Source organism: Anguilla anguilla, chromosome 11, assembly GCF_013347855.1.
Source record: "Anguilla anguilla isolate fAngAng1 chromosome 11, fAngAng1.pri, whole genome shotgun sequence".
Lineage (NCBI taxonomy): Eukaryota > Metazoa > Chordata > Actinopteri > Anguilliformes > Anguillidae > Anguilla > Anguilla anguilla.
Window position 1 is genome coordinate 10,871,688 of NC_049211.1, and position 11,501 is coordinate 10,883,188.

The 11,501-nt window shown below is 47.4% G+C and overlaps 1 protein-coding gene across 7 annotated transcripts in view; it reads right to left on the reverse strand.

Moving 5' to 3' along the window:
* Positions 1-11,501, reverse strand: part of kazna (kazrin, periplakin interacting protein a) — a 269,814-nt gene that overhangs the window by 2,812 nt on the left and 255,501 nt on the right. For 6 of the 7 annotated variants that reach the window (XM_035381147.1, XM_035381148.1, XM_035381149.1 and 3 more), the window contains 4 exons: positions 1,929-2,134; positions 1,391-1,509; positions 657-888; positions 345-446 (listed from right to left, as the gene is read on the reverse strand). In XM_035381147.1, the coding sequence (XP_035237038.1) occupies positions 345-446; positions 657-888; positions 1,391-1,509; positions 1,929-2,134 (659 nt within the window). Of the gene's footprint in view, positions 1-344; positions 447-656; positions 889-1,390; positions 1,510-1,928; positions 2,135-11,501 lie in introns of those variants that run through there. The other variant, XR_004761391.1, reaches the window with a different exon arrangement.

Consider the following 11,501-nt stretch of genomic DNA (forward strand, 5'->3'; position numbering starts at 1 on the left):
GTTCTGATGTACCCTGCCACAGAAAGTATCCCAGGCTCAATTTCACACACACCCTCTCCCACTTACCCTGCCTGAACTGTGGCCACTTCCTCAAATGACAAAAAACATTGTGCTCCTATTTAACATGTGGCGCAGTTCTTTATTGCAAATTGGATGGGAAAGCTGTGTGAGTCCTGCTAATGCATTGTTTTAAGCACAGAAAACAACAACAACGACAATGACTTGTATAGGATATCCTGCTTAATTATAAGATAGCGATCGGTAATACCCCATAGAATGAGAGGATGGATTAAAGCTTTGTATACAGACAGTCGGGAGCTGGAACTAGCAGGCCATGTCCTCACCTTCAGGTCAATGTCTCGTACCCACTTGATCACCCGATGGTTGGTCCATACCAAGGGGTCCAGGCTCTGGTGCTCACTCTGGGTTCGACGGGCCTGCAGGGCCTGTGGGACGGGGTCACACACAGGAGAACTGGGTTACACTTCTGTGATCTGTGTATGTGTGTACATGTGAGTGTGTGTGTCAGTGCATGTGCTTGTGTGTGTGCATGTGCTTGTGTGTGTGTGTGTGTGCTTGTGCATGTGAATGTGAGTGTGTGTGTATCAGTGCATGTGTGTGTGTGTGTGTGTGTGCTAGAGACTGCCATATCTGACCTCCTTGTCGAAGCTGAGCGTGTGCAGAAGCTCGATGCCGAGCAGCAGGCTGATCTGGTGGCACTTCTTGGTGACGTTGAGGAAGCGTTCCAGGTCCCTGCGGGTGAGGGAGTTGAGCATGCGCCCGTCCACCAGGTGGTTGTGGAAGGCTTGGGAGTACTGGGGCAGCCCTACATCACTGAGCCAGGCCTTGGCCACCCAGTGATGGTCCATGTCTGCAGCCTTAGACAACCTGAAAGATGTCCGCGGAGACGGATAGTTTAATTACCCACTGACTCACCTTCTCAACATCACATGTCAGGGATGAGACAGCGCTTTGAATGTGTAGCGGTTTGAGACATTCTAGGTCTTGCTGGAATATGCTAACAGTGACTGGATAACATGACCTTGAATGACTGAAATAACCAGGAGTGCAGATTTTCTCTCCTGATACATTGTTAAAACTTGCTTGAAATTTGTGCTATTTAATGAATTGTTGCTGTTGGAAGCAGTGAGAGGTGAAACAAGTGAGGTGTGAATGTGTGCTTGTGAGTATGTGTGTGTGTGTGTGTGTGTGTGTGTGTGTGTGTGTGTGTGTGTGAGTATGTGTGTGTATGTGTGTGTGCTTGTGAGTATATGTGTGTGTGCGTGTGTGTGCATGTGTGTGTGTGTGTGCTTGTGAGTTTGTGTGTGTGTGTGAGTGTGTGTGAGCACACATATGTGTAACACTGAGTCAGAGCTTGTTGCCAGCTCACCCCCGCCCTCCCTCAGCATCACGGTAGTCTTCAATGGCGAGGCGGAGCTTCCTGCGATGCATGGAACTGCTGACGCCCAATCCCATTTCCAGATCCTCGTCCGTCAATCCCAGCAGCACCTGCAGGAAAGAGGCCACTGAAGCTGTTCATAACGCCCAACCGACATTCCATATCTCCTGCATTTCACATAAAATCACTTCTCACATTACCAAACCCAACAAGGCAGGGAAACAACGTTGACTGTCTTTTAATTAACACAACATGCTCGCTGTTTCAGATCCAAAAACACTCCCCCTGTCTTCAGCGAATCAGGCAACAGTAAAGTGAGTGGAAGCATTCTCCCCTCCGAACAATGAGACAGACACAAAAGCAAGACCTCAGAATTATAGGACTTCATCCTCATAAAGTATTGTTTTGAGGTACAGTAGCTACCTACGAACGTCATATCCTGTATAATAGCTTATAGTGAACTTCCACAAAGTGGTTGAATGGAACCCTATAGCTCTCAGCGCTCGGCGGGGTGCATGTGCTATCTTACCTTGCCGCTTTTGACGTTCTCCGAGCAGGCGCGAATGTACATGGGCATGGCCATGATGACCTCCAGCCAGGCCTGCACCGTACCCGCCTTCCACAGCGACATGGGCATGCTCCGCGCCAGCTCCACCTGCTGGAGGCGGTCCAGCTGGTCCTCTCCGTCCGATAGGCTGAGGCTGAGGTGGGTGGGGCTGGAGAGACTGTCTGAGTCTGGATTGGCCAAGGTGAAGGAATGAGAGGGAGTGAGAGAGAGAGAGAGTGTAGGGGTGGGGGGTGGGGGGGGGGTTTGAAGGGAGGGAAGGGATTGAGAAGCAAAACTGACTTGTCAGAGAAAAAAAAAGACAAGAAAAGAGGTAAAAACATCCGACACCCAGTTCCGGAACAGTTGACTAGAGCCACGCATTCTTTTTTTTGTTTTGTTTTTCTGAAGAGTGGTGGGATTCAGAGGCAGAACCGACTTGACCACTCGACTCAAACAGAAAAATTTCGGATGAAGGGCGAACAGCCCCGAACCCGCTCCGCACCCCCCACCCCGTTCAGGAGCAGCGGAGTGGAGCCAGCCTTGAGCGATGTGTCAAAATGACTTTTATTGAACGCAGCTGCAAAGCGTGAATCATCGCGCTGGGCCTTTGCAACCTGATGACAATCTCTATCTCAGCTCGAGACGTGATCTGCCGCCGTAATCATCCCGCTAAGAAAAGCGAGAAGGCGATGGAGCGATCTGTTTGTAACGTGATTATACAAAGCCGTCAGAAGCTAACTGGATGGATGTCACGCATCCTCCCAGACATACCTGCACATATTAGCCATCGCCACCTCTTCTCAACACTCATAGCAGGCTCACTCCCATTAACCAAGCCCCTACCTACTCAACGTTAGCCTCAGAAGCTTTCAGGTGCACAGTCATAACATCGCAAGTCGTGATAAAATATTGTTCATAAGTTCATTCCCGGCAACATTGAAAAACAAAAAAAAATGTCTGCGAATGCACAGCCATGCAGGTGCTGCCAAAGTGCATCGACACACGTCTCTCTTTGGCAAGAAAATTAATTGCACCTCATTCCCTCTCCTGGTCTCCTGTCATAACGACTCATTGCTCAAGCAGGTTAATGAATATGTGGAGAGAAGATCATTGAGTCCCATTCAATTCGAGAATTATTTCACACTGATGGCAGCCATTAAGTCTGAGATCAAATATGCCATCTTGCATAAATGACAAAAAAAGGGCCCAGCCTTTTTGAAAGGGCTCAGATTTATGGATGAAATGGACCCAGCAGTGGAAATAAGCCAGGCCAATGCAATGTTCACACTTTAAACCAATACAGTTCAGTTTTTAAACGCATGTTCATTTTAAAAGTTCAAGAAGCCACCAGCACAGATTAATGGGGTAACGGTCGATGGCAGTAAGGAGTTTGGATGCAGAAAGGGGTCTCCATAGACAAGGAAGCAACCTGTATCTCAAAATGGGCTTCACAACAGCCGTGGCTATATGGGACCCCGAGAGTCCCCTCATGTCCTGACCCTTTGTCATCCTGTGGCAGCGCCCAACCTCAGCGTTTGAACTGCCTTTGACTGGGAAAGACCATTAAAACAAGGGTCTCTGAGCCTCTGACAGGCCTCTGTCTGAGGCACTGGACTAAATAAGGGATATAGGGGCCTGAGATAGAAGTGTAATATCGCCAGGTAATGGAGCGAGTGAGTGGACTGGATGCTTCTGAGAGATTTTCACTCAGTGCTCAGACCCGTCGTAGCAGTAGCAGAATTGCAGAGCAGTGAAAACACATCTTGCTCTGAGATCACGGTGGAAATTAGCGAGAATTACGCCCTGTCCGATCTCCTTCTCCACCTCTCCGCCATTTTACCTGAGCTGAGGCATGTTGTGGATGATCAGGCGTGAACTACATGCAGGTCTGGCATACGCTCACGCACACACATGCACTTACATCAAATCTGAAAGGCGCATTATATTCCAATGATTTTATCAGGTCTGACAGAATAAATGTGAACACGTAAGAGAGAAAAGAATAAAAATATTAAAGCAATCCACAGTGATGTCAGATATTTTAAGATTTTAGCCATCTTAGCTAGAAAGCAAAGCAATGCTGTGGCAGAAATGCAGGTGACAACATATAGATGGCATAGCAAAAATTTTAAGAGCAGAGCTGTGGATGGCAAGATTCCCTGCATCATTCCACATCACTCTAGTTATTTTTAAAAAATCAAATCAGTCCATAATTCTGGTTCACACACTTATAAATCCCCCGTTTCCTCACCAGAAGGTAAGATCTGTCATATTTCATTGTGGGCGCAACAATAATCACATTGAAATACATCAAGCCAAGAAGCACTTAGCGAACAACAACATTGCAACTGTTCAACTCGCTCGACAATTAAGAGTTTCCCAACAGAGGCAGCACGGTGGCTGCTAATTACAGTCTGGTGGTTGATAGCTCCCCGTTCGGCCCAAAGCTCTGCAGGACAGGCCACACGAAACAACCCGTGCTTAAGAACAGAGCCAAAGGGCGAATTAACAAAGATCTTTCTTATCCAGTTATGAGTAATAGATACTCATGGAAAGCTGACTGTGTGCCATGAATTTATTTGAATTGTTGGGGTTTTTCCTCAAAGCCTGGTAAAAGCAGGAAGGCAATGGTACTGCTTGTGCAAAGGGAAACTCTCACCAGATCTCAGAAAGGCTTTTAAAAAAGGTCCACAGAGACTTAATTCCCATAAGGTATCAGTAGGTATCAGTTTCAAGCAAGCTTGAAATATTACTGTACTGCAGTTTTATGGACCCCAAGCAGAAGAGTGGACTTTCCGAGTTTTCCTTCTAAAATTGCCAGCGACTTCAGGGCCAAACCCCTCTCCATTGGACCGTAATGCATCAGTACACCTCTGACTCTCTAGATGCGTATGTACCGTCTCTGAATGATTAATGCTGGAGACAGTGCACACAAGGATCGTGAAGCATAGGTGTGACATTTTTCTGCTGGAGGTATTATCCCCTAATATCACCAGCAGATGGCAGTCTGACAACTCTTTACAACAAATTGTGAACAGGCGTTTTAGAACAGATGAGAAACATGGCAATAAATTCTGAACAATCCATATAAGCCCAAAATTTTATTCAACCCAAAACAAAAACAAAAACAAACAAAAGGCACCGGATGCTCCTCTTGAATAAACCCAGCTACTCAAGCCCAGGATTTCACATGTCCATCTGTGAAACAATACTGACTTAAATTACGGATCATAAGCAGATCAACACAACACATGGTATGTCCCTGAACACTGACTGCTGCAATCTCACTGGCCCCTCAGGTTGACGTTCTATGAAGTGAGGCTACTGGTTAAAATAATTAGGCGTTTGAACAGAACGAGATGTCCGTCGCGATGGATTTGCAGGACATAAGTAGCATAAGGTGTTTGCACGATATCGGACAAGCCAGGCCTGCCTGGATGTTCCGTAACCTTGAACCTTCTGGCTTGGGAGGAGTGAAATACTCTACAGGCCTCACTAAGCGAGCAAAGGTGAAGGATTCTCCCTTCATGCTGCACAAACAATACTCCTAGCGCCCAGGTGGTCAGTCTAGCAGACGGAGGCTAGCTGACCCAGGTGCCGGTCCACTGAATATGATCTCACGCAGATTCCCGCTGTGGTGTTCCCAGGGTCCCTGCATGTGCTGCGGTTGGGGCACCAGGCCTTGGGGAAGACTTCCCGCTCTGCTCTAAAGCACCTATGCAGAACTAGAGCTGCAGAACAGTGGAATTGACAGCCAAAACCAGACAGAGGCTGCGCAGCGGCGAGGATTTCAATTAGGCCCGACCGCCTCGGAAACATCAGAATGCCAAGCGTAGGATAGACCTGCCGAACGAATCGCTCCTCAAATGAAACCACCCTTCGGCTTCTCAATGGAGCGTGACTGGTGGTGAAGAGTCCACTGTAGGGGAGTAGGCTATTCCTCTTCAGATTGGACTTAAAATGTCCAAAAATCCATCCGTAATAGTTCTGGTGCGATATGAGGGACCCAACAGATTCTCAGGAATTGCACCTTTATATGTGTGTGCATCTCACAGTAAGACTCTATAACCACTCTCAAACACCGTCTGCTAGCGTACCTGCTCCAGACCAGCTGCGACAACCCCATGCAATGCTCTCGCCTCTAATCACAGACTGCAGGCATCCGCTTTGTTTCCAGTGAACAATACAGAGAAATTACATTAGGAAATGTGTCTGTTGAATGTCCAATGCAATCACCCGGAACAGGGAGAGAACGCTGCAGTGCGAGCCCGAACACACGCAGGCCGCCCCAGCGCTCAAAAGCTGTGAGGAAGAGCGCTTTGAAGCAGCGTGGCACAATGCCGCGGCCCTGCCCTGGCCTATCACAGGAGAGCAGGTATCTCAGTCCTGGCAGGCGATGCTTCCCCACCGCGAACGCATGAAACAGGTGATTAATTCAGAATTTTCAAAAGAGGCGCTCTCTAAGAAATGAAGGAGGGCGCATTGAAGTCGGAATGGGCAACAGAGACGAAAAAGGCAAAAGGACTAGTGATGGCGGCGGTGGTGCTGGTGGTGAGAGGGTGATTATTCAGCAGCTCCCAGGGGTCGCGCTACAATTGAACGGCTTAATGAAAGCATTCGAGCTGATGATTTGCCCGCAGTGGCGATTATGTGGAGTGGGTTTGTGAGCATGAGCAGGATGCCGGGGTCCTGTGAGGGCCGGTGAAGGCGTGTGGGCGGGGCGAGGGGGGGTCTGTTCCAGAGCCGTTCCTCACGGTGACAGCCCACGGCGAGGCCCCGTCTGTCCCATAAACCCTCCTTCAGATGAGAACAAACGCAAGCTAAGGAAGCAGACGCAACTACGGCGTCCGTGAGATTCGAGACCGAGCGAATGAGCGCTGGACGCTCCAGGAAGGAAGGGGCGTGGTCAAACCGTCGAGCGCAACGGTTTGAAACGATGGAACGGAATGTGCTAGCTCCCCCCTGCCGGGCGGACGTCACTCATGACGGACAAGGTGAGAGAGCGAGTCCCGAAACGGAAACTGTCCCACAAGGAGAAGCTAGGAGCCCTTCAGGCAGAGCACAAGTGGGTATAAACAGAGCTGTGACCCCACAGGCGCTGTTGTGGGACAAAAACCACCCGCCGAAACTCAGCCAGCGGGACAAACAGACCGCCGCCCGTTTGGAACGCGCGGTCGACTGAAGCGCTGATGTCATTCCTGAGCGAGGACAAACGTATCCATGGGGAACCTTTAAAAAACGGAATTTACTGAAATTTCGCACAGCAGAAAACGGTCACCTGGGACTGAAACTCTCGCGCAAAAAAAACCTTCCGGCAATATTTCCAAATGCCACCCACAGAAGTGTAAAGAGAAGGGGCTGGAGTGGCCAGCGTCTGGCAGAGAACGCTAATTAATTCCAGCAAATCTCCAGGTGTAAAGGTCAGACTGCCTCCTTGTTGTTTCGTACAAGATTAGCTCGCTTCAATTAAGCTAAATCAGTGGTGTGCAAAAATTGTGGCACTCGGAAAAAAAGCCAACTCCAGACGTAACTATTCAATTAGCGGAGCGCTTCTCGCCTGAAAACCACCTGTTTCTGAGGCTTCTCTTTTCTTCCATTTTGCGTTTCATCACTCACAGTTTTAATGGGGTCTCCGGTGGTGTGAAAAACACAGAGAGGGCTTATGGAAAGAGTGCATTTATACCGCGTAATCATTCTCCACAGAGGAGCAAATGTCACCACGGACCATGATTATCAGAATCTCGCCTGGGAGGGACGCGCGGTCTGCCGGTGTTTGATGCATTTCGGCACAAGCGATTCAGCTGAGTTGAGCTAAATGGCTGAATTGTATACACACCTTGCTCCCCAGGGCTTAATTGGCTGCTGATTAAAAGGAAAGCAGGAAATGAGGTTCTTACCACCTTCTATGGGCGGTTCACATGTACTGCCTCACACAGTGTTGTTGCTCTGGATGTTCTAAAAATGTGTTTTTATTTTTTTTATTCTAAGAAATGCAGCACTGTCTTATTAAACAGATCCTTAGATTGTACAAAAGATTTTGAATTTAATTTAATGCTGCGCCTTCCCTTCCACTGAAGTCTCAGTCCCAGGAAAGCTCCTCTCACACCGTGAGGCACGATGGAAAAGTAGTAAACGAGGCTCCAGGGAATCACTCCTTTATTTAGAAATGACAGCATTCAAAGGCCAGAAGCTGCAGGCTTGTGAGACAAGCCTCATTTTCAGAAGGGTGAAGAGAGAAAAAAAAAAAACCCATAAGCAATTAGTTGCTTGAGGTTTTTCTTTTAATTGCCCTGCCATCCAGGGTTTCTCTGTGCCTTTACGGGCGGTGCATTCAGCGCGTTCGCGACGTGTTTCCATTAATGTCTCCGTCAGAACAAATTTGCGTGGCAGGTGGAAGCGAACTGCAATGCTGTCCGGGCAAAGCAGCTGAATGTCTTCAGACAGAAGCCCCAGCCACGTCGGACGGTGCATCCGAGGTAATAACAACATGGCGGTGTGCTTGGGTCAGGTGCTGTTTTTGTTTTGGAAGACGGCACGGCATTAAACCACCTGTGACTCTAACGACCTGCTTCGGAGGCATCCTCTGCGGGTTTGCGATGGAGCCAGACGGAGCGTGTCTTTGATCTGACTGGCGCCTTAAACTGGCGACTACCAATCAGGGCTCGGCGACTGGAAACGTAGCAGCAGCAGCCGACCGTTTCACTGGGAAGCAGTGAAGTGTGATGAGATGGGAACAGACAAACCCATGGGGTTGATGGTAGTTTGGGAGGGGAATCCCATGGAGAGTGCAGTTAAAGAAGTTGATCAATGTTTTTTTTGGAAACAGCCCCCCCCCCCCCCAATAACAAGACGCCTGTTTGAAAGCCTAAGTTAAGAAGAGGCCACCATTTTCTGGGGCAGACTTTGCAAGGCAGGGTTTTCTTCAGTGTATTGAAACATACCAAGCGCAGTATGACGAGGAGTTTGCACAGGCAGCGCGCAGTCCGGGGGCGTTAATATTTCACACAGGCGCTCGTCTCCCTCCAGTGATTTTTCATTGATGTTGTCATGGTTACAATTGACAAGGTACTGTCGCACCACTCTCGCTTTAGTTAACCATAACCATTCTAATATTTACCTTATTCACACATCTGACTGCGTCACTCAAGTCATACTGAACTGTTTAGTACTCTAGATAGCTGCTGTGCGGTCAGAACAGCACCAGGTTCTCAAGCAGGGATGTTAAACTCAAATCCTGGAGGGCTGCAGTGACTGCGAGTGTCTGGTGTGTTCCTCTACTTACGTCAAGCGGCCATGTTTTTGAAGCTCACTTCTTGGCCTTGTTGTGAGTCATTGCTCACTAGCACCAGTACGGTTGGCTCCAGCATAGGTGTTTCAGCCACCTGCTTCAAGCCAAGTCAATGGTAACAATACAGTAGAAATATGAAGGTAATCATTTTTCCCCACAAGAAAATGGGCTGAACTTCATGCCCATATGTGGATTCCCCCTTTCCCATACTGCAGTTTTCCTTTGTCCAACATGGTAGAGCCCCGGAAACTGCCCTTCTGCGATTTCAAAATATTTTTCACCAAAACCATGGAAAGTCAGTGGGTGACGTCACAGTGACTTGGTCCATAATTTTTCTACAGTCTATGACTTAATGCTTAACTTATATCAGTGATTGGCTAAAGAGTCTGCAACAAACCTGCAGAAACTGTGAACCTCCAGTACCAGTGTTTAGGATCCCAGCCCTGATGGAAGGTTTTAAGTAGATGCACTGCAGAAAGCAGATCACTGCAGATTCTATGGATCATGAATGGAGGTTCATGATGTTCGGGTGAGGTGTGGCCGCGGTCACACCTGACTACGAACTGATCAAGCTGACTGGACTATCTCTGCACAAATGTGTCCAAGTTGTCGAGCCTCTCAGATTTATGCTACTGTCGGACAAGCATCGCTACAGAGTGATCGGCAGCAAATAGCAGCGCGTGTGTTCAAGCAGGGTGAACCTGGACTGTGTTTTTGGGGGGGGTCTAGAGTAATTAAATATGGCTTGAGAATGTTGCATTGTGAGTCTGATCAGGTTTCTCCAGCTCTCATAAAAAGCTCAGTCCAATCACTTAATGGGAAAGGGCATCTTTTAGCATCTCTCAAATCAATACACAGCAGAGATGCTTAAATATGCCACTCAAGGCCAGCAATACTGCCTTTATTTTTATACTGTTTTTTTTTGTTGCCATTGTGCAGATGCTTTTATCCAGGGCAATTTGCACAGCGTACATTATTTGTACATGCAATCCATTCGCATAGCTGGTTATTTACTGAGGATTACTCACGTTAATCGCCTTGCTCAAGGGTACAGCAGCAATGCCTCAACTGGGCATTAAACCTGCAACCCGGGACTTGCGAATCCAGCTCCCTAACCGCTACACTGCACGACCACCACGAAAAGAAGTACCCGACAGTTAACTGACTGATTAATGCCACGGACTGGCCAGAGATCCCGTTCACCTGCTGTCCCGGATCTAAATCAGGCCCTGATAAGAGGGGAAAACTGACAGCACTACTGCCCTCCAGGGCCGGATTTGAGTACCCCTGCCCTACAGTATGCAACGCTGACATTTGAAGCTGACCTTTTCCACTTTTTAATGAGAGCCTGAATTGGTAAAAAAAAAAGAGAAGTACACCAGGCTTTGTGGCTGTGTGTGTGAATCAGGTGCTTCAGTCACATGTGAAATCTCAGCCTGTTAAAGGTGAAGTCATTACTGAAGTGCATTTAATTAACCTTTGTGTCCTCTCTTCAAAGCGAGCTCTAATTCAATTTTTTCTGGTCATACTTATCCAATTAACAGTACCATAAGTAATAACAGGAAACTGCATGTCAAACAGTTATGTTAAGGGAAAGAGACAGGCCTGGAATTATGAACAATTTTGAAAAGAAATTTTTTTGTTTTTTTTTGGGGGGGGGGGGGGGACTTTTGCTTTTGAGAGTTCCGCCCAGAAAATGTTAAATGAAAAAGATTTAGCTAAAAGATTTGCTAAAGTAATATATACGCATATAACTGGAACAAGGACTCTCCTTGATTTGTTCAAATATGACAAATGAATGTAAGGTCTCAGATGCCCAGGGACTACAGATGAAAATTAGCCTTGGTGAACTCTGAAACAATACATCAAAGTGAGCCATTTTTATGTTGAGCACTGCACACAGTCCCTGACAAATAAATAAAAATAAACAAAATAGATAGACCATATTAAATATCCCAGATTCCAAATGACCTGTCTCTGTACCCGTTTCCCCTTTCCCATAAAAATACACATTTTTAAATTTAGCAATTACAGTTCAATCCTGAAAGTACACACATGAGAACATATGGTTGAAGTGATCAGCACAGATCACCCAGTGCATCTCAGTTATGGACATCTCAGTTATGGACAAGGCTGTGGAGATGTAGCAGGAGAGAAAACCACCGGGCGTGTCTTTGAAAGAAAAGTCACAGATTTGGTCAACTTGAAGAAGGGCTGGATTTAGGACTGCTGCTGTTCATTTTAAAATGTATTTTCAGTGGAGTCTG